This window comes from Hemitrygon akajei, chromosome 6 (genome assembly GCF_048418815.1).
Source record: "Hemitrygon akajei chromosome 6, sHemAka1.3, whole genome shotgun sequence".
Taxonomy (NCBI): domain Eukaryota; kingdom Metazoa; phylum Chordata; class Chondrichthyes; order Myliobatiformes; family Dasyatidae; genus Hemitrygon; species Hemitrygon akajei.
In genome coordinates this window covers 97,136,289-97,159,446 of record NC_133129.1, presented here as the reverse complement: position 1 = coordinate 97,159,446, position 23,158 = coordinate 97,136,289, and the positions used below count along the sequence as shown (strand labels likewise).

The following is a 23,158-nucleotide window of genomic DNA, read 5'->3' as shown; positions in this document are numbered from 1 at the left end:
TAGGATGCAAAACTGGTCTGTGAAGTGGCAGATGGAGTTCAACCCAGATAAGTGTGAGGTGGTTCATTTTGTTAGGTCAAATATGATGGCAGAATATGGTATTAATGGTAAGGCTCTTGGCAGTGTGGAGGATCAGAGGGATCTTGGGGTCCAAGTCCATAGGACACTCAAAGCTGCTGTGCAACTTGACTCTGTGGTTAAGAAAGCATACGGTGCATTGGCCTTCATTAATTGTGTGATTGAGTTTAGGAGCTGAGAGGTAATGTTGCAGCTAGGACCCTGGTCAGACCCTGGGACCCTGGTCAGACCCCACTTGGAGTACTGTGCTCATTTCTGATTGCCTCACTATAGCAAGGATGTGGAAACCATAGAAAGAGTGCAGAGGAGATTTACAAGGATGTTGCCTGGATTGGGGAGCATGCCTTATGAGAATAGGTTGAGTGAACTCGGCCTTTTTTCCCCAGAGCGATGGAGAATGAGAGGTGACCTGATTGAGGCGTATAAGATGATGAGGGGCATTGATCATGTGGATAGTGGAGGCTTTTTACTAGGGCTGAAATGGCTAGCATGAGAGGGCACAGTTTTAAGGTACTTGGAAATAGGTACAGAAATGTCATTTTTTAAGCAGAGAGTGATGAGTGCGTGGAATGGGCTGCCGGCGATGGTGGTGGAGGCGGATACGATAGGGTCTTTTAAGAGATTCCTGGACAGGTACAAGGAGCTCAGAAAAATAAGAGGGCTATGAGTAACCCTAGGTAATTTCTAAGGTAAGGACATGTTCGGCACAGCTTAGTGGGCCAGAGTCTGGATTGTGCTGTAGGTTTTCTGTTTCTTTGTTACACTGCTTCCACAGGTGGGCCACACCAGGTGAAGGTAGCCAGTGGGTCTCATTCCCTGGTAAGATAGGGACAAGCCTGTCCTAGCATGCGAAGTCCGCTCCAGCAGACTGGGTGGATGAGACTTACAGTGAGATCCAACAGCCAGGAAAGTGGTTCTACAATGTGACATGGAGAGGGAAGGGCACGACAAGGCACAGGAGATGTCAAGGTTATCCACTGCAACCAAGGAAGATCCGAGTTGTGACAACTGCTCGTACCACTGGACTCAGACTTCTGAGGTCCAGGGAGTGGATCTGTCCCAGTGCAATGGCTTTTCCAATTTAAAAACGCTCCCACACAGGTTTCCTGTCCTCATCAGACACGATGGACAACCAACACCTCAATGGACTTTGTAATAATCAGATCTGTATGAACAGTATGCAAGACAAGTCCTGCATCTTGGTACAGGTGACAATAATAAACCAATTCCAATACTCTCAGTCTGCCCAGTCTCTCCCTATAACTGAGGCCCTCGAGACCTTCTTTGATATGTGTCCACCAGCTGGAGAACTGGGATAAAGAGATCAAATTGAGGAGGAAAACTGCTCCTGAGGCTTGGGAATTGTTGGGAATTCTCTACCCTGAACAGTGTGGGTGTCCACTCACTGCGAGGACGTTGCGAGTTAGTTACACCATTGGTGCTCAAGGTTGACAAAGACACTTCCCCTTTAAATACCTTTGTCAGATTTATTTAATTTAAAGGTGGCAGGGAAGTGACAGAAGCCAGTGCTTGAGTTCAGCAAACAAAGACAAGTGGATTCCTTCACCGAGAACAAGCTTTTTGTAACACCACGTAGACATGAAGGGAACAAAAAGCAAAGGGAATTCCGAATGGGAAAGTGATGTAAGTCCAGTACAAGTGCAGATTCTCCGACAGGATCTTCTGTCGAAGCACCAGAGTGTCCTGAGGTGACTTCATTTCATGCATCTTGGCAAACAAGGCTGTGAAGTGGAGTCAGGCCTGGGCTCAGCCTGCACGCGCCGAGAAGAAGGGCAGCCCACGCACAAAACTGTCCAGTTTGGAGCGGAACAGCTCGCTCTGGATTGGCTCATTCAGACTGCACAGTGGGTTCTTCACCACCAACTCTACGAAGATCTACAGGAGACAGAAAATTTCAGATAGAACTGCTGGTTTACTGTTTTTCTGCATATACAAACCCCAAACCCCTTGATTACTTTTCAGCCAGTAATTCACTCCCAGCGTGACATACAGAGCAAACTCAGCAGGTCAGGCAGCATCTTTGGAGGAGAAGAACAGTGGACTTTTCAGGCCAAGGCCCTTCATCATGAATATCTGGTGTTCCACACATGTAAACCACTTCAACACCAGACTGAAACTGACTCATGACTATCTCTTGTTCTTTGTACACTGCACAAATCCCAGGATTAGATTCCATTTTGTAATTCATTCCTATATCTAAACCCCTCAATTAAATCACAGCCTTTAACTCACTCCTGGGGATCTGTAGTTTTATATATAACCCCCTACGCCCCACTGAATTCAGCCCAAAACCCAGTGGGTATTTGTCTTATACAAATGCCATGAATCCTGGGTTAGTTCCAGCCTGTAAGTTATTGAGATTATTGATTAGATTACAGTCTAATCATTCACAGGGATCTGTTATTCTATATATAAATTCCCTCTCCCTGAAATCCTTGATTTGATTCCAATCTGCAACCAACTCCTAGCTATCTATTATTCTAAAATAACCCAGTGATAAAATAGATAACCAAAGTTCCAAAGTAAATATAAGTCACCATAAGACATAGGAGAAGTAGGCCATTCAGCCCTTCAAGTCTACTCCGCCATTCAATCATGGCTGATCCAATTCTTCCAGTCACCCCCACTCCCCTGCCTTCTCCCCATACCTTTGATGCCCTGGCTAATCAAGCCTTATCTATCTTTACCTTAAGTGCACCCAATGACTTCACCTCCACAGCCACTCATTGCAACAAGTTCCACAGATTTACCACCCTCTGACTAATTTCTCCACATCTCTGTTCTAAATGGATGTTCTTCAATCTTGAAGTCGTGCCCTCTTGTCCTAGATTCCCCTATCATGGGAAATAACTTTGCCATATCTAATCTGTTCAGGTCTTTTAACATTCAGAATATTTCAATGAGATTCCCCCCTCCCCCCATACTCCTGAACTCCAGGGAATACAGCCCAAGAGCTGCCAGACTTTCCTCATACAGTAACCCTTTCATTCCTGGAATCATTCTCATGAATCTTCTCTGAACCCTCTCCAATGTCAGTATATCTCTTCTAAAATAAGGAGCCCAAAACTGCACACAATACTCCAAGTGTGGTCTCACAAGTGCCTTATACAGCCTCAACATCACATCCCTGCTCTTATATTCTATACCGCTAGAAATGAATGCCAACATTGCATTCGCCTTCTTAAACAACGACTCATCCTGGAGGTTAACCTTTAGGGTATTCTGCACAAGGACTCCCAAGACCCTTTGCATCTCTGCAGTTTGAATTTTCTCCCCATCTAAATAAAAGTCTGCCCATTATTTTTCCAGTAAAGTACATAACCATACACTTTCCAACATTGTATTTCATTTGCCCATTCCCCTAAACTATTTAAGTCTCTGAAGGCTCGGTTTCCTCAACGTTACCCGCTCCTCCACCTATCTTTGTATTACTGGCAAATTTAGCCACAAATCCATTAATCCCATAGTCCAAATCACTGACATACATCGTAAAAAGCAGTGGTCCCAACACCGACCCCTGTGGAACTCCACTGATAATCAGCAGCCAGCCAGAATAGGATCCCTTTATTCCCACTCTGCTTTCTGCTGACCAGCCAATGCTCCACCCATGCTAATAACTCCCCTGTAATTCCTGGGCTCTTATCTTGCAAAGCAGCCTCATGTGTGGCGCCTTGTCAAAGGCCTTCTGAAAATCCAAGTACACAACATCCACTGATTCTCCTTTGTCTTTCTGCTTCTAATTTCCTCAAAAAATTGCAGTAGGTTAATCAGGCAGGATTTTCCTTTCAGGAAACCATGCTGGCTTTGGCCTGTCTTGTCAGGTGCCTCCAGGTACTCCCTAACCTCATCCCTAACAATCGATTCCAACAACTCCCCAATCACTGATGTCAGGCTACAGGTCTATAGTGTCTCACGGCTGGGTGTGTCTACATCCACACCACCCACTACCCTTGGCACTGCTCTGCCACCCATCCCACACCCCTCCCATGGCACTCCACCCTCACCACTCCCAAAGTCCTTTGCTCCTGTCAGATTTACAAATTTGCTCTTTCCTCTGCGTTGACAAATACAGTACTGTGTAAAAGTCTTAGACACAGCTTTATACGTGTGCCTGAAACTTTTTGCTCAATAATATAGATAGAGTGGACGTGGAGCGGGTCTTTCCTATAGTGGGGGTGCCTAGGACCAGGGACCACAGCCTCAGAATAGAAGGAAGTCTCTTTAGAACACAGATAAGGAGGGTTTTTTTGAGCCAGAGGGTGGTGAATCTGTGGACTTTGTTGTCACAGACGGCAGAGGAAGCCAAGCTGTAATGGGTGTATTTAAGTGGAGGCTGATAGGTTCTTGATTAGAAAGGGTGTCAAAGGTTTCAGGCAGAAGGCTGAGAATAGGGATGAAAGGTATAATAAATTGGCCATGATCAAATGGCGTAACAGACTCAATGGGCCTAATTCTACTCTATGTTTTATGGCCTTGTATACTGAATAAGAGATAACTGGGAGTTACAGGGAACTTCTGGATTTGATGTAAAGCTGCAATTCGCAACTGGAAATCTGAATCAGAACCAGAATCAGGTTTAATATCACCTGCATATGTCGTGAAGATTGTTATTTTGCAACAATAATACCTTGCAGCACATAATAATAAAAATAATAACTATAAATTACAATAAGCATATATTCAATCAAATTTAAAGTGCAAAAAGAGAGCAAAAAAAATAATGAGGTAGTGTTCATGGGTTCAATGTGCATTCAGAAATCTGATGGTGGACTGAAAGAAGCTGTTGTTGAAAATTTGAATGTCTCCCTTCAGGCTCCTGTACCTCCTTGATGGTAGCAATGAGAAGAGGGCATGTCCTAGGTGATGGAGGTCCTTAATGATAGCATTTTTGAGGCATCACCTTTTGAAGGTGTCCTCGATGCTGGGGGGAGGCTAGTGGCCAGGATGGAGTTGGCAGAGTTCACAACTTCCTGTGGATTTTGCCAATCCTGTGTAGTGGCACCCCCATACCAGACAGTGATGGAAGCAATTAAGTCTCCTCAGACTCCTAAAGAATATAACTGCTGTCATGCCTTCTTTGTAGCTTCATTGATATGTTGGGCCCAGGATGATCCTTAGAGATGTTGACACCCAGGAACTTGAAATTGCTCACCCTTTCCACTTCTGATCCCTCTACGAGGACGGCGTGTATTCCCTTTTCTGAAGCATAATCAATTCTTTGGTCTTACTGATGTTCAGTGCAAGGTTGTTGCTGTGACTCCGTTCAACTAGCTGGTATATCTTGCTCCTGTACACCCTCCCATCACCATCTGAAATTCTGCCAGCTACAGTTGTATTGTCAACAAATTTATAGATGGCGTATGAGTTGTGTCTAGCCACAGAGTTGTGAGTGTAGAGCTAAGCATGCATCCTGGATGTGCACCACTGTTGACCATCAACGAGGAGGAGATGTTATTTCTGATCTACACTGACTGCAGTCTCCTGGTGAGGAAGGATCTAGTTGCAGAGGGAGGTACAGAAGCCCAGGCTTTGGAGCTTGTTGATTAGAACTGAGGGAATGATTGTGGTGGATGGTCATATGATCAGCCGGTGCATATCACAGATCCTGGTCATGTGACCACTGGCGCCAGGCAGACAATCTCTGAAGAGTGTTGATAATGGCTGGGGTCACCCGTCTTGTAAAGACACTGCCCAGAGGAAGGCAATGGCAAAACACTTCTGTAGAAAAATTTGCCAAGAACAATCATGGTCATGTACCACATCATTTGATATGGCATGTAATAATAAACAATTAACAACAGAGAACAGTATAGTACAGCTCAGGCCCTTCGTACCACAACATTGTGACAACCCTTTGACCTAATCCATGATCAATCTACTCCCAATCCCTGTGGGACACCACTGGTCACTGAACTATAGGCAGAATACAGAACATCTACTAGATCAGGACCGAGTCACTGTAGGGAACTGCTCAGATGGTCCTCCCATAATGACCGTTGAGACACAAGAGACTGCTGGAATCTAGAGACACACACACACACACACACACACACACACACACACACACACACACACACACACACACACACACACACACACACACACACACACACACACACACACACACACACACACACACACACACACAAAGTGCTGGAAATATAGTTGATTCAGATGAAGGTTCTCAGTCCGGAACACTGGCTGTCCAATACCCTCTGTAGATGTTGCCTGAGCTGCTGAGCACTCTTCGTGTATCGCCATGGGATCTTTGCCCTTTATCTGACAGTGTGGCACTCCCTTGGTGGGAATGTCAACCTAGATCAGGGTTCCCAACCATGCACTGCTACCACTGACCGAGGGGTCTGTGGAACCCTTGCTCTGGAAGGTCTACTAGACCTTCAGGAGTGGGACTTGAACAAAGACTGTTTAGAAGCAGGGGGCGATGATCGGAGACCATAGAGCATTAACCTGCAGTCCAGATGCTGGGATGAGCGAACTGGAGATTTGAAAGGACTTACCGTGCTGTATATCTGGCTGAGAACGTCCCTGATATTTCCTACACCTAGGTCAGTGTTCATGACAATCTTCAGTCCCGTTGCCGTCTCGTAGTAATGCAACTTGTACTTGCTCGTTTGGAATGACAGGAAACCATCTTTACTGATCAGTGATGTTAAAGATCTAGAATATAGAATAGCTCGGCACAGTACGAACCCTTCAGTTCATGTTGCTTAGCTAACTTTTTATCCTACCCACAACAATCTAACTCTTCCCTCCTACACAGTCCATAACATTCCAATTTACTTTCATCCACATGCCTCTGTAAGATCCCTAAATGGCTCTTAAATATCAGCCTTGGCCACCACCCCCAGCAGTGCGTTCCAGGCACGTGTTACTCTGTAAAAAACCTAGATGACAACTCATCCTTATAATTCCACCACTCACCTTAAACAGATGTTAGTCATTGCCGCCCTGGGAATAAGAAACTGGTTCTCCACTTTATCTATGCCCCTTATCATGTTGGACACCTCTATCAAGTCACTTCTCAAAGCAGAGGGAGCTTCCATCAGCCATGGGAAGTGTGTGAAGGGACAGTGTAGACGGGTCTTCACTCTGTGTCTGACTCTGGGAATGTGTGAAGAGACGGTGTAGAGGGAGCTTCAGTCTGTGCCTGACCCTAGGAGTGTGTGATGGGACGGTGTGGAGGGAGCTTCACTCTGTGTCTGACCCCGGGAATATGTGATGGGACAGTGTAGACAGATCTTCAGTCTGTGTCTGACCCTGGGAGTGTGTGATGGGACAGTGTAGAGGGAGCTTCTCTCTGTGTCTGACCCCGGGAGTGTGTGATGGGACAGTGTAGAGGGAGCTTCTCTCTGTGTCTGACCCCGGGAGTGTGTGATGGGACAGTGTGGAGGGAGCTTCAGTCTGTGCTGACCCTGGGAGTGTGTGATGGGATGGTGTGGAGGGAGCTTTTCTCTGTGTCTGACCCTGGGAGTGTGTGATGGGACGGTGTGGAGGGAGCTTCTCTCTGTGTCTGACTTTATACCTGGCCCAACAGTGAGACAGGAGATCTGTGGATGATTTGTCATTGCTGAACTCTGCCAATATTAGATGAGCCAAATGGTTTGGCCCAGAATGGAAGGAGATCAGTGAAGGATACAGATCAACAGGAGACATCTTGTTGACAAAGGACCGGATAGAGAACAGCATCCCATACATCAGCTGATATTCCTGGAAGGCACAAACATAGCCAATTAATGGAATAGGGTGGACATGCAGAGTATTCTTCCAATAATGTGTGGTCAAGGAACAAAGGACATAGCCTCTGAATACAAGGACATCCCTTTCAAACAGAGATGAGGAATTTCTTTAGCCAGAGGATAGTGAATCTGTGGAATTCATTGCCACGGGTGGCTGTGGAGACCAAGTCATTGGGTATATTTAAAGCAGAGGTTAATAGGTTCTTGATTAGTACGGGTGTCAAAGGTTATGTGGAGAATGGGATTGAGAGGGATAATATATCAGCCATGATGGAGCAGACTCAATGGGCCAAATGGCCTAATTTGCTCCTATGTTTTATGGTCTAAGTTACAGAGTCTTAAAAGCATAGATTAGCTTCATTTGTCACATGTACATCGAAATGTACAGTGCAATGCATCAGGGCTTGTTCAGAAAGGGAAGTGGTTCCACTGAAGTATCAGAGGGTTCTGTAGGGCGAGTACCAGAAGACTGTTTTCTCAGGATAGACAGATTGGAAGCAGGGCTCAGATGAATTTCTTTAGCCAGAGGGTGATGAATCTATGGAATTCATTGCCACAGGCGGCTGGGGAGGCCACATGACTGGGTGCATTAAAGATGGAGATTGATAGGTTCTTGATTAGTCAGGGCGTAAAACCTTATGGGGAGAAGGCAGCAAAACGGGGTTGAAAGATCCTATGGTCTTATGAGAGGAAATGTCTTTGGCCTTGAAGGTTGTGAGTGTCTCCATTCCAGGGACATTGAAGAACATCCAAGCCTAAAACCTGTGGATGTTGGAAACGATATGGGCCTCAGGCGGGAGAGTGGAGGAAGTGCAGAATGGCTTTCCTGCTTCCTGTGAACAGTCTTATCCTCAGCCATGGGCGAAGAGATGCTGAGGAACTTCACGATGCTCACTCTCCAGCTGTTCTGCTTGTGTCCAGTGTAAACAGAGCTGATGATGAGTACAGCTGACTAGCTGGTAGAGATTCGCTTTATAGTGGTTAGAGATTAGCTTAATTTGTCACATGTACACTAAAACACAGAAACATATGTAGTTTTGTGTCAATGACCAACACAGTATAAAGACCATGCTGGGGGCAGCCAGGAACCATTGCCACACCTCTATCATGGTTATTCTTTCTCTCCATGCCTTTGTGGCACAACAGGTGGCAACTGTGCCATTTCTTTGGCATTTGAACTGGTTGTTTTTACGAGGTTGAGTTGCTAGCTAAATGATCAACCCAGCATGGAAGGAAGGCCTGCAAGGAGCCGGCCGGTTTCGAACCCAGGACCACTCACCTCGAAGTCCAGTGCAGATGCCACTACACCACCAGCTGAGTAGCACCAACGTAGCATGCCCACAAAAAGCAGCAGGATGCAAAATCTGAAGCCAACCTGTGCGCCATTTACTGACGTTAGCAACCATCTCGGGGTTGAGGAGGTCTAGTCACCTGCTACCTTCTCCATCCCTAGAATCACTCCTCACCAATACACAACAGAAACTCGACAACCACAGGTACTCACTCCAGTGATCTACAGCCACAGGTCAAACTACGATTCTTGCGAGCGGTGGGTTCTCGGACTGGCCATGCAGCCTGGAGTTTCAATATAAGACCATATAGGAGCAAAATTAGGCCATATGGCCCATCGCACCTGCTCCACCATTTCATCATGGCTGATCCAATTTTCTTCTCAGCACCAATCCCCTTGTATCCCTTCATGCCCTGACCAATCAAGAATCTATCAACCTCTGCCTTAAATATACATAAAGACCTGGCTTCCTCAGCTGCCTTGACAAATTCCACAGATTAACCACTCTCTGCCATCTCTATTCTCAAAGGATGCCGCTCTATTCTGAGGCTGTGTCCTCTAGTCTTCAACTCTCTCACCATAAGAAACATCCTCTCCACATCCACTCAATCAACGTCTTTCACCATTCGATAGATTTCAATGAGGTCAGACCTCATTCTTCAGAATTCTAGTGAGTACAGGCCCAGAGCCATCAAACACTCTTCGTATGACAAGCCATTCAATCCTGGAATCATTTTAGATACCTCCAGGAGCAGCCTGAAAGACATGCGGCCGGTGGAGGATCCAATTCTTCGCTGGTTTAATCGACTGAAGTGTTGTGGGAGACTGAAAGATTGGGACAGCTAGTGGGGTTGGACGAAGGTCTTGGTACCGAGATCTCGCTCTCTCTCTTGATGGTGAGTGAGAGCCTGTTAGTCCTTGAGTCGGGGTTGGGAGGGAGGGTCTCAGAGAAGCGACGCAGCAGACTGAACATCGGAACAGAGAGCTGCTGGTCTCAGTGCTCGTTGTTGGTGCAGGAGCGACCTCTCTCTCTCTCTCTGTCGCTGGGGAGAGAGAGCCTATCTAAGATACCCAAGTGTTGGAATATGGACAACAAGATCAAGGTCTCGTTGGGGTTTTTGCCATTGCTTGAATAGTAAGGGGGGGCGTGGTGTTAGTGCTTCAGCTGGTGGACATGGGGAAGGGGGGGAGTTGATTCTTCTGCTGCTTGTGTGAGGGAGGGAGGGGCTTTAGGATTTTTCATATTAGTATCATCAAATTATTACTATCAAATTCACAGATGAAATGACTTTGATTGGCCTTATTTCTAGCAGTGATGAGACAGCCTGCTGAGGACAGGTTAACACCCTGACACAATGGTGCCAGGATAACCTCTCCCTCAGTGTCCTAAAAACAAGAGCGGATTGTGGATTACAGGAGGAATGGAGACAGGCTTGGCCCGATCAACATCAATGGATCTGCAGTTAAGAGGGTGAATAGTTTAATGTTCCTTGGTATACACATCACTGATGATCTCACCTGGACTGTACACACCAGCTCACCAGCACAACAGTCTCTTCCACTGAAGAAGCTCACCATGAGCCCCCAAGTCATTACGACCTTCTACCGGGGCACCATTGAGAGCATCCTGACTGGCTGTATCACCATCTGGTACAGGAACTGCAACAACCTTGATGGCTGGGCACTGCAGAGAGTGGTACAGACAGCCCAGCACATCTGTGGGTGTCACCTTCCCTCCATTGAGGACATTTACAGCAGCAGGTGTGTAAAGAAGGCCTGGAAGATTATCGGGGACACCAGTCACCCCAACCATAAACTGTTTCAGCTGCTTCCGTCTGGTAAATGGTTCTGCAGCATTAAAGTCAGAACCAACAGGCTATGGGACAGCTTCTTTCGACAAGCCATTAGACTTATAAACTCACATGTCCGTACATTTTGACAGCGTCACAATGCAAAGTTTTTTACTCCCTCACATTGTGGAATGGATGTAAGATTAAAATAAATTTATTCAATCCAATCATTTTTTGGGGTTTTATGTATGCATTCTCTGATATTAAATGGAACCACCGCAGCTTTAGAAGATCAGAGGAGATTGAATAAACCATCACGCTACCTCCAGAGGACTCCACCCATGTGTTTGGTGGAGTACGTACCGGCACAAACAACGTGCTGCAATAATTGGAGGAGCCGGCATGGTATGTAGTGCTAGCACAGCACCAGCGACCTGAGTTCAATCCTGCTGCTGTCTGAAAAGCGGTCAGTACTTTCGGCCCCTGTGCTCTGATTGCCTCCTACTTTCCAAAGATGTCCAGGTCAGTAGGTAAATTGGTCACAAGGGTGTAACAGAGAGTGTTGGCTCTTTGGGTCCAAAAGGTCTGTTTCCCTATATAAAATTAAAATTAAAACTCAGTAGATTGAGCAACTTCTGTGGGAGGAAAGAAACTGCTGGAATATGTAATTCTGTAAATCTGCTTGACTACATTCAAAAGGTAGTTAATGATTTATTGTTATTTTTGTGTTGAAGATGTTACAAGAGTGAGATTCTCTTCGACTTCCTCTGCTGAAAAGATTGAAATTAGATTAGCTTTATTTGTCACTGGGTGACAGGGTGGAGATACGTGTCTACCAAAGGAGGTGTAAGGTGCTTCTTTTCTCTGCTACCCTGCAGGTCACCCTTGGGCAAGGTGTAGCACCCACTTAGCCCCCTGATCAGGGTCATGTGAAGCCATGGGAGCAGGTGGTGGTTGGTCATTTGAGCAGCTGGTTCATATTGCAAGTCCTGGTTATGCGACCACTGATGCCAGGCAGACAATCTCTGAAGAGTATTGATAATGGCTGGGGTCACCCGTCTTGTAAAGACACTGCCCAGAAGAAGGCAATGGCAAACTATTCCTGTAGAAAAGTTTGCCAAGAACAATCGTGGTTATGGACCATGACTGTCATGTCATATAACATGACATAAGGATGATTTGTCTCGTGTACAGTCGGCCCTCCTTATCCGCGAATTCCACATGTGCGAATTCAACCAACTGCGGATCGAGAAAACACAGAAGTGCTCTTCAAGCACTTGTTCGAGCATTATTCGCCTCGCGTCTCATTCATGCGCTACTTTGTTCCTGTGAAAAAATGACTCCTAAAAAGCAATTCGGACGCTTGATCCTCCTTAGATGGAGAGATGTTGCCCCGCCCACTCATGCGCAATGGCTTAACGACATTATGGCCTGCTTGGACCTCGAAAAAATTCATTATTCAGTTCTTAATTCGGATCTAAAGTTCCATAAGGTCTGGGGACCTTTTATCGAGTACTTTCATAACCTTCCTCTTGACTAAGGTTTTTTTTCTTTTCGGTCCCTTGCTTTCAGCTCCCTTTTTTTTTCTGGTAGTAGGCATTATTATCCTCTGTTGCTAAGTGTATTCACAGTCTGGGAGTTTGACTGTCCTGACTTATACTCTCTATATTGTGTGGTGGTTGGTCTGGAGTTGTTTTTTTCTTGTGTTGTGGGGCTTGGGGAGGACACTAAGCTCACTTGTCTTTAATTTAGGTGCTTTTTTGTTAAATTCTCTTCCTTTGTAGCATATTGTTATTGTATGCTTAATTTTGCACTGTATTAATGCTCCTCATTGGGATTTGGGGTTTTTAATTTTGTAAAATGTTTTGAAAAACTAATAAAAAAAATTTTTTTTAAAGCAATTCGGTGGTCAAAGCAATTCCTCAAAGGTGCTATTAAGGTGCTATCTCTCGCCGAGAAGGTAGAAATATTAGATCTTTTGAAAAGTGGCATGTCGCTTTCCGAAGTGGGCCGTAAGGTCAGTAAGAACGAATCGAGCATTCGCACAATAAAGCAGAAAGAAGCTGAAATTCGTGGAAGTGTCAGTGCCGCCCCTACAACGGCAAAAAATGGTCTCTGGTTTGTGATAAGGTACTTGCGAAGACTGAGAAATCATTAAGTGTGTGGCTAGAGGACATGTCACAGAAGCATAACCCTGTCGATGGCCAAATTATACAAGAAAAAGCTCTTAGTCCCTATGAGCACTACTGTGATGAGGTTGACGAGAGCGAGAGAAAAGAACTTAAGGCTAGTAAGGGTTGGCTGGCTGGCTACATAAAGCGCTACAGCCTCAAGAACGTAAAGATCACGGGAGAATCGGCATCGGCTGATGCTGAGGTTGCAGCAGCGTTCCCAGAGGAGCTCCAGAATCTCATAGAAGAGAAAGGCTACCTTCCAGAGCAATTGTGATGAAACGGCCTTGAACTGGAAGAAGATGCCCAATTGTACCTACATCCATAAGAGTGCCCAGCAGGCCCCGGGGTTCAAGGCCTGGAAAGATCGCCTTACTCTGGTGCTGTGCAGCAACGCAGCCGGTCACATGATCAAGCCAGGACTTGTCTACTAAGCAAACAACCCCCGGGCCCTTAAGAACAAAAACAAAAATTGCCTACCCGTATTCTGGCAACACAACAAGAAGGCTTGGGTGACAGCGATCTTGTCCTTCAAAGAGAAGGGGCTGCCATTCAACGATCTCCTCATAATTGACAATGCTCCGGCCATCCCCAATCTCTCTGCATCGCCGACGATGTTCCTGCCTCCTAACACTACGTCACTGCTGCAGCCACTTGATCAAGGCATCATCAAGTGCATTCAGGCGACTTACATCCGCCTCACCTTTGGGAGGATTCGTGCTGTCCTTGATGTAACCCTGATTGCAGTATCATGGATTTATGGAAGAAATTCACAATTGCAGATGCAATTGTGCTTATTGCAGAGGCTGTAGACGCTGTAAAGCCCGAGACAGTGAATGCATGTTGGAACCTATTATGGAGTGAGGCAGTCAATGATTTCAGGGGCTTCCCCACTATTAATGCTGAAGTCAGGGATATCCTGAATGTTGCAAGGGAAGTTGGCGGGGAAGGCTTCTCTGACATGATCGAGAACGACGTCGAGGAACACATAGAAGAGCATAAGAGAAACCCTTACCAATGAGGAACTCGAAGATCTGCTGAAAGCCTCTACAGAAGAAGATGATGATGATGATGATGATGAAGTAGATTTAGAGGAGGCAGAGCCATTAATTTGGACGGGTGAAAAATTTGCAGCAGTTTTTCACCAGGCGCAAGTGTTAAAGGATATGATCCTCGACTATAATCCTTTGATGGAACAAAGCCTCCGTGTCACCCGAGGGATAACAACATGCCTACAACCACTGCAAGATTTGTTTGATGATGCAAAGAAAAAGAGACAGCTTCCTATAAAAATATTTCTAACTAAAGCATCTGCAATACTGAATTCTCGACGTTCAACGCTTGAAGATTCTCAGCCCTCAGCCTCCACAGTTCCTGACTTAGTATTATTCAGCCTCCTCCAAAGCGTCCTCATTCCATAAACAAGACGGTGTAACAACTACTGTACAGATATTAAAAGTTTTACTCGTTGCTTGATCATTGTTCACCTCGCGTATCGTTCGTTCGCTGCTTGTGTTGTGAGCGGGAGGAACATGCAGTCTTTTTTTCTTGTCAATAAGACAGTGTAACAACTACTTATATGGCATTTCCATTGTATTAGGTGTTACAAGTAATCTAGAGACGATTTAAAGTATATGGGAGGACGTGCGTAGGTTATATGCAAATAATACGCCTCCTTATATAACGGACTTCAGCATCCGTGAATTTTGGTATCTACAGTGTTCCTGGAACCAATTCCCCCGCGGATAAGGAGGACCGACTGTATATTGAAACACACAGTAAAATCCATCCAGTCCGAATGTGGGTGCTGGGAGCAGCCCACAAGTTTAGCCTTACCAGGTGGTGATATACTCAATCAGAATGCTCCCCATGGCACGTCTGTAGAAATTTGCCAGTGTCCTTGGTGACATTCAAGTCAAGTCAAGTCACTTTTATTGTCATTTCGACCATAACTGCTGGTACAGTACATAGTAAAAATGAGACAATGTTTTTCAGGACCATGGTGTTACATGACACAGTACAAAAACTGGACTGAACTCTGTAAAAAAAAAACACAGAGAAGGCTACACTAGACTACAGACCTACACAGGACTGCGTAAAAGTGCACAAAAACAGTGCAGGCATTACAATAAATAATAAACAGGACAATAGGGCAAGGTGTCAGTCCAGGCTCTGGGTATTGAGGAGTCTGATAGCTTGGGGGAAGAAACTGTTACATAGTCTGGTCGTGAGAGCCCGAATGCTTCGGAGCCTTTTCCCAGACGGCAGGAGGGAGAAGAGTTTGTGTGAGGGGTGCGTGGGGTCCTTCATAATGCTGTTTCCTTTGCGGATGCAGTGTGTAGTGTAAATGTCTGCAATGGCGGGAAGAGAGACCCCGATGATCTTCTCAGCTGACCTCACTATCTGCTGCAGGGTTTTGCGATCCGAGATGGTGTAATTTCCAAACCAGGCAGTGATGCAGCTGCTCAGGATGCTCTCAATACAACCCCTGTAGAATGTGATGAGGATGGGGCGTGGGAGATGGACTTTCCTCAACCTTCACAGAAAGTAGAGACGCTGCTGGGCTTCCTTTGCTATGGAGTTGGTGTTGAGGGACCAGGTGAGATTCTCCGCCAGGTGAACACCAAGAAATTTGGTGCTCTTAACAATCTCTACCGAGGAGCCGTCGATGTTCAGCGGGGAGTGGTCGCTTTGTGCCCTCCTGAAGTCAACAACCATCTCTTTTGTTTTAAAGAAATTCCAAATTTCCTCAAACTCCTAATAAAACGACTCACTTTCATAGAGTCACAGAAACAGTCCCGTCGGCTGTCTAGTTTGTGCCAGCCATTGTAAACTACCTACTCCCATCAATCTGCAGCAGGACCATAGCCTCCCCTCCCCTCCCCGCATACCTGTACCATCCATGTGCCTATCCAAACTTCTCTTAAACGTTGAAATTGAGCTCACATGCACCACTTGCGCTGGCAGCTCATTCCACACTCTCAACACCCTGAGTGAAGAAGTTTCCTCTCATGTTCTCCTTCAATTTTTCACCTTTCCACGTTAACCCAAGACTTCTAGTTGTTGTCTAACCCAAAAAAGCCTGCTTGCATTTACCCTATCTATAGACCCTCATAATTTTGTACACCTCTATTAACTCTGCCCTCAAACTTCTATATTCCAAGGAATAAAGTCCTAATGTCATCAATTTTTCCATATAACACAGGTCCTTCGGATCCAGCAACATCCTTGTAAATTTTCTCTGTACTCTTCCAATCTTATTTACATCTTTCCTGTATGTAGGTAACCAAAACTGCACACAATACTCCAAATTAGGCCTCACACATCAACATCCCATCTCCTATACTTAATACTTTGATTTATGAAGGCCAATGTGCCAAAAGCTTTATGACCCTACTTTCAATGAATTATGGACCTGTGTTTCCAGATCCCTTTGTTCTACTGCACTCCTCAGTGCCCTACCGTTCACTGTGTAAGACCTACCCTGGTTGGTCCTACCGAAACCTCGCACTTGTCTGCATTAAATTCCATCTGCCATTTTTTCGCTTATTTTTTCAGCTGGTCCGAATCCTGCTACAAGCCATTATAGTCTTCCTACACCCCAATTTTGGTGTTATCTGCAAATCTGTTTATCAGTTAATCACATTATCATCCATAGTATTGAAACAGATGACAAACAGCAACGGACCCAGCATCAATCCCTGCAGCACTCTAGTCACAGGCCTCCAATCAAAGAGGCAACCATCTACACTACTCTCTGGCTTTTTCCACAAAGCCAACATCTAATCCAATTTATTAACCCATCTTGAACCTTCTTGACCAATCTCCCATGCAGGACTTCGTCAAATGCCACTGCCTTGCTTTCATCAACTTTCTTGGTAGCTTCCTCAAAAAACATTATAAAATTGGGTCAGACATGACTTACCCCACATGAAGCCATGCTGACTATCCTTAATCAGTCCATGTCTATCCAAATACACATATATCCCTTAGAATACCTTCCAATGACTTTCTCACCGCTAATGGCAAGCTCACTGGCTGATAATTTTCTGGTTTATTTTTAAAGTATTTCTGAAACAGTGGAACAGCATTGGCTCTCCTCCAATCCTCCAGCACTTGCTTCCCACAGTATCCAAGGGAACACCTTATCAGGCCCTAGGGATTTATTATCCTAGGCATTAATATGGGAGTCCCTGTCAATATGTGGAAAGTTAAAATCACCTTCTATAATAACCTGTAAGAGTCTGCGATCTCTCTACAAATTTGTTCCTCTAAATCCCAGTGGTCTGTAATGTAGCCCCATTAAAGTAGTCATACCTTTACTATTACTCAGTTCCTATTGCTCCATCTCAACATTTTTATTCCTGACTTTGAGGCCTGAGCAACATCTGTCTCCACAACCTCTCCACTATCTGTACTGCCACGCTGGTTCCCGTATCCCTAGTCAAGGACTTCTCATGTTCTTGATATTTATTGCTTACTGATTTATTATTTTTGCTTCTTCTTTTTGTATTTACAGAGTTTGTGTGGGCACTCTGGTTGAATGCCCTAGTTGGGAGGTCATTTATTGATTCCGTTATAGTTATTCTTCTGTAGGTTTATTGAGTACATCCACAAGAAAATGAATCTCAGAGTTGTATATGGTAACATAACAAATTTACTTTGAACTTTAATAAAATATAGCAGCTATCGTGCCTTCTTTGTCATTGCATCACTATGTTGGGCCACGGATAGATCATCAGAGATGTTGACACCCAGGAACTTGAAACTGCTCACCTTTTCCCAGCTGACCCCTCAATAAGGACTGGTGTGTGTTCCCTCCATTTCCCCTTCCTTTATCCCACAAGGTAGTTATGTCTGTATCCTAAAGCTTAATTAATCTCCAACACTGTGTGAATCTGGTTTCCTCCCGCATCCCAAAGATGTACAGGTTAGGGTTGGTATGCTGCAGGCATGGCAACACACGCGGGCTGCCCCAGCATATCCTCGGACGGTGTTTGTCGCTGACACAAGACGAAGTGTTTCCTTGTAGCTTTGATGCACATACGACAGACAGATAAAGCAAATCTCTTGATGAAGGATATAGAAGAGGATCAGGATTTTTGTAGGGGGTGTGGGGAGTAAACCAACAGGTACATTAATATCACTCACTTGTTCCCTTGAGATGCCGGCGTGTTTCTTCCGATTCCATTCACTGTAGTGCAGGCAGACTCCATTCCGATCAAAGATGTACAGATTGTGAACTGTCATCTGGTGGTAGATGAGAGAGTGAAAGAGATGAGAGAGAGAGTGTGAAAGAGATAAGAGAGAGAGTGAAAGAGATTTGGTTTAATTAAAAAAAGGCTTGTGGAAACTTTCACTTCCTTTTTAGACCTTCATTGGTAATGTTTACATGGAACACTCCAACAAGAAAGCAGTACAGGTGTCCCCCGTTTTTCGAACGTTCGCTTTATGACACGTCGCTGTTACGAAAGACCTACATCAGTTACCCGTTTTCGCTAACAGAAGGTGTTTTCACTGTTACGAAAAAGGCAGCGCGAGAAAAGGCAGTCCGCGCACCGAGCAGCCAAGCTCCTCCCCCGGAACTGCATTCTAGCCTGCATTGCTTAAATACGTGCCTGTGAGCATCTGTGCTTTATGTCGATTTATTTTGTGCATCCGTTAGCAATATGAGTTCTAAGGTATCGGAAAAGCCTAAACGGGTGCATAAAGGTGTTACACAGCGTAAAACTAGACATAATTAATCGTTTCGATAGTGGTGAACAAAGTAAGGATATAGTAAGTTTGGCTAAGGGTTTGTGGACATTGACGAAGGTGATGTTGAAGAGGTTTTGGCATCCCATGACCAAGAACTGAGAGATGAAGAGCTGATGAAGAGGAAAGGATAACAATTGAAGCCGAACGCAGTAGCGAACGGCCCAAAAGTGAAGTCCTCCAGGAACTGAACGTGAAGCACTTGTGTGAGATTTTTGCTGTGATTGACAATGCTGCAATGATTGCAGAAAAGTATGACTTTAATTTTGAAAGGGTACATAGGTTTAGGGCATATTTGCAGGATGGTTTGAGTGCTTACAAAGAAGTGTATGATAGAAAAATGTGCGAGGCTAAGCAGTCAAGCGTACTGTCATTTTTCAAGCCTTCCACATCAGAAGGTGATATTTGATCTTCAACACTGAGGCAGACAGACATAGAAGATGACCTGCCTGTCCTGATGGAAACAGACAACGATGAGATGACACCCCAGTCTCCTTTACCTTCCACCACCCCAACCTCCGACGACTCAGTCTAACACACCATCATCAGTGTGCTCGCTCTCTTCTCGATTCTGGTAAGTCAAACTACACTGTACATACATTATTTCTACTTTATATAGGCTGTGTATTTTTATGTGTTATTTGGCAGCTTCATAGCTTAAAGGTTGCTGGAGAGAGTGCTTCTGCCGAGAGCGCTTGCGCCGAGTGTTTCTGCCGGGAGTGCTTTGCGCTGCGAATTTCTGCCGAGAGCGCTTGCGCCGAGTGTTTCTGCCGGGAGTGCTGCTGAGAGTGCTTGTGTGAGATTTTCGCTGTGGTGGACAGTGCTGCAATAATTGTAGAAAAGTATTCCTACATTATATAGGCTGTGTATTTATCAGATCAATCCTGCTTTTATTATGTGTACTGTTATTTTAGGTTTTATGTGTTATTTGGCATGATTTGGTAGGTTATTTTTTGGGTCTGCAAACGCTCACAAATTTTTCCCATATAAATAAATGGTAATTGCTTCTTCACTTTACGACATTCCGGCTTATGAACCATTTCATAGGAACGCTCTACCTTCGAATAGCGGGGGGAAACCTGTATCCATCATCAAAGACTCTCAACATTCAGGCCATGCTCTCTTCTCGCTGCCACCATCAGGCAGGAGGTATTGTTTGTTTCAATGTATAGTGGCATGCAAAAGTTTGGGCACCCCGGTCAAAATTTCTGTTACTGTGAATAGTTAAGTGAGTAGAAGATGAACTGATCTCCAAAAGACATAAAGTTAAAGATGAAACATTCTTTTCATCATTTGAAGCAAGTATATTATTTTTATTTTGTACGATTTTAGAGTGAAAAAAGGAAAGGAGCACCATGCAAAAGTTTGGGCACCCCAAGAGATTTGAGCTCTCAGATATCTTTTACCAAGTTCTCAGACCTTAAATGTCTTGTTAGGGCTATGGCTTATTCACAGTCATTGTTAGGAAAGACCAGGTGATGCAAATTTCAAAGCTTTACAAATACCCTGACTCCTCAACCTTGTCCCAACAATCAGCAGCCATGGGCTCCTCTAAGCAGTTGCCTAGCACTCTGAAAATTAAAATAAATGATACCCACAAAGCAGGAGAAGGCTATAAGAAGATAGCAAAGCGTTTTCAGGTAGCCGTTTCCTCAGTTTGTAATGTAATTAAGAAATGACAGTTAACAGGAACAGTGGAGGTCAAGTTGAGGTCTGGAAGATGAAGAGAACTTTCCGAGAGAACTGCTTACAGGATTGCTAGAAAGGCAAATCAAAACCCCCGGTTGACTGCAAAAGACCTTCAGGAAGATTTAGTAGACTCTGGAGTGGTGGTGCACTGTTCTACTGTGCAGTGACACCTGCACAAATATGACCTTCATGGAGAGTCATCAGAAGAAAATCTTTCCTGCATCCTCACCACAAAATTCAGCATCAGAAGTTTGCAAAGGAACATCTAAACAAGCCTGATGCATTTTGGAAACAAGTCCTGTGGACTGATGAAGTTAAAATAGAACTTTATGCCCGCAATGAGCAAAGGTATGTTTGGAGAAAAAAGGGCGCAGAATTTCATGAAAAGAACACATCTCCAACTGTTAAGCATGGAGGTGGATCGATCATGCTTTGGGCTTGTGTTGCAGCCAGTGGCACAGGGAACATTTAACTGGTAGAGGGAAGAATGAATTCAATTAAATACCAGCAAATTCTGGTAGCAAACATCACACCGTCTGTAAAAAGGCTGAAGATGAAAAGAGGATGGCTTCTATAACAGGATAGTGGTTTTAAACACACCTCAAAATCCACAATGGACTACCTCAAGAGGCGCAAGCTGAAGGTTTTTGCATGGCCCTCACAGTCCCCCGACCTAAACATCATCGAAAATCTGTGGATAGACCTCAAGAGAACAGTGCATGCAAGACGGCCCAAGAATCTCACAGAACTAGAAGCCTTTTGCAAGGAAGAATGGGTGAAAATCCCCCAAACAACAATTGAAAGACTCTTAGCTGGCTACAGAAAGCGTTTACAAGCTGTGAGACTTACCAAAGGGGGTGTTACTGACCATGCAGGGTGCCCAAACTTTTGCTTCGGGCCCTTTTCCTTTTTTGTTATTTTGAAACTTAAAAGATGGAAATAAAAAAGTAATCTTGCTTAAAATATTAAAGAAATGTGTCATCTTTAACTTTATGCCTTTTGGAAATCAGGTCATCTTTTCCTCACTTAGCTATTCATAGAAATTTTGACCAGGGGTGCCCAAACTTTTGCATGCCACTGTATATGTGATAAGTAAATCTGAGGGCAGCTCACTCACTCACTCCTTTACAACAGCAACAGCATAGCCAGCAATGTTCGCAGCCCAAAAAAACAGTAAATAAACACCCAATAGTGTCCTCGATTACCTCCAACCCTGAGACCTTTACCTTCCCCTGGTTCCAGACTCACAGCCTTGTATTGACTTCCACCACTGATGCCTATGTCTTTAAATGCCCGGGCACCCTCCCGCTCTGTGCCCCTGACCAAGAGTAGGGTCAGATGCATTCATACATCGTGAATACTGACACAGTGCCAGTGTTTTATGCAAGGGGGATCGCCAGCCCTAGGAATACATCACTGTCAACAACAAATATTGTGAAGAGGAACAATGGAAGAATCTGACAATGTCCCAAGACTGTCTCCACTGCTTCATCTATCCCCTCATTGGCTCCCTTCACCCTCTACTTCCACCGTTTACCCTCTACCCCTCAAACTATTACTCCCTTCCCCCTCATTCCCCTGTACTCTCTTCCCCATCTGCACCTCTCAATTCACTCCTCATCCTCTGCCCCTTCCCAGCTTACCCCTCCTCCCTCTTCCCCATCAGCCCCTCACACTTTACACCTTCCCCCTCCATTACTCCTCCCTGAGCATTCCATTTTCCCTATTTTCATTACCTCAACGTACTTGTGTAGGCTATGATCTGTCTGCAGGACACCCAAATCACGTGACAATATAAGCATCTACCCCCTTCCCTTCTAGTTCTGATGAAGGATGCAGTCCGAAACGTCGATTGTTTATTCCCCTCATAGATGCTGCCTGACTTGCTGAGGTCCTCCAGCAATTCATCTGGGTTTCCAACATCTTCCATTCCGTTCTCCAGCCGCCTGACACAACCCTGATCGCTACCGCAGGAAAGCAACACTATGACTACCTTGAACTTTATCTATTGCCTAGTTATGTTTTTGTATAATCTCGCATTAACAAGAAACTACCAGTCTGTTTTTACGCTTTCCCGTCTCCCACACCGTCACCTGTTAACACTCTCTACCCTCCAGCCCCAGCTTCCCTCATCCTCTCCTTACCACCCCACAACTCCCCCCCCCCCCCCCCACCAACCCTACCGCTAACCCTCTCTACCATTCACTTCTCATTCCCCACCCACCCCCGGACCCGACCAACGATCACTTCTGGTGGGATCTTGCTGTGTCGGGGAGGGGTAGGGCAGCAACTACGGCGACAACAGCGTAGGAACGTTCCTGGGACGGAGGCGGCCGACATTACCTACCCTCGCCCCTCCGGATACCCTCCCAACCCTCCCCGCCCCGGATACCCTCTCCATCCTCCCTCCGTACCTCAGTAACCCCGCTGTCGTTCCGGACTCCGGCGCAGCGCAGGACAGCCTGTGCCGGGGACCTTCCTGCGCCCACCATGTCGCTCACCCACCGCGGAACCCCCTGCAGTATGTCCTGGGTGGTGCTCCATTGCGGCAAGCAGGGGAAAGGTGCGGACTGGGAGGACAGCGAGAGATGGACAGCCTTGGTTTGG

General features: G+C 45.4%; 1 protein-coding gene across 1 annotated transcript; it reads right to left on the bottom strand.

Annotated features, from left to right (window-relative positions):
* Window positions 1–1,551: 1,551 nt before the first annotated feature.
* trappc1 (trafficking protein particle complex subunit 1) lies at window positions 1,552–23,152 on the bottom strand. The gene is made up of 5 exons (XM_073048960.1): window positions 22,966–23,152; window positions 18,260–18,358; window positions 7,757–7,827; window positions 6,618–6,756; window positions 1,552–1,974 (listed from the first exon to the last, which is right to left on the bottom strand). Exons 1-5 carry the CDS (start codon window positions 23,041–23,043, stop codon window positions 1,846–1,848), a joined length of 516 nt encoding a protein of 171 aa, XP_072905061.1. The 5' UTR covers window positions 23,044–23,152; the 3' UTR covers window positions 1,552–1,845.
* Window positions 23,153–23,158: the final 6 nt, after the last annotated feature.

Excerpts from the sequence above, each read along its gene's own strand:
- trappc1 (XM_073048960.1), bottom strand. The coding sequence starts at position 23,043 with ATGGTGGGCGCAGGAAGGTCCCCGGCACAGGCTGTCCTGCGCTGCGCC. Across the intron at positions 7,828-18,259 it reads CCGGCATCTCAAGGGAACAA|GAATATCAGCTGATGTATGG; the intron begins GTGAGTGATATT and ends TGTGCCTTCCAG. Across the intron at positions 6,757-7,756 it reads AAGATGTCTCCTGTTGATCT|TAAAGATGGTTTCCTGTCAT; the intron begins GTATCCTTCACT and ends ATCACTGATCAG.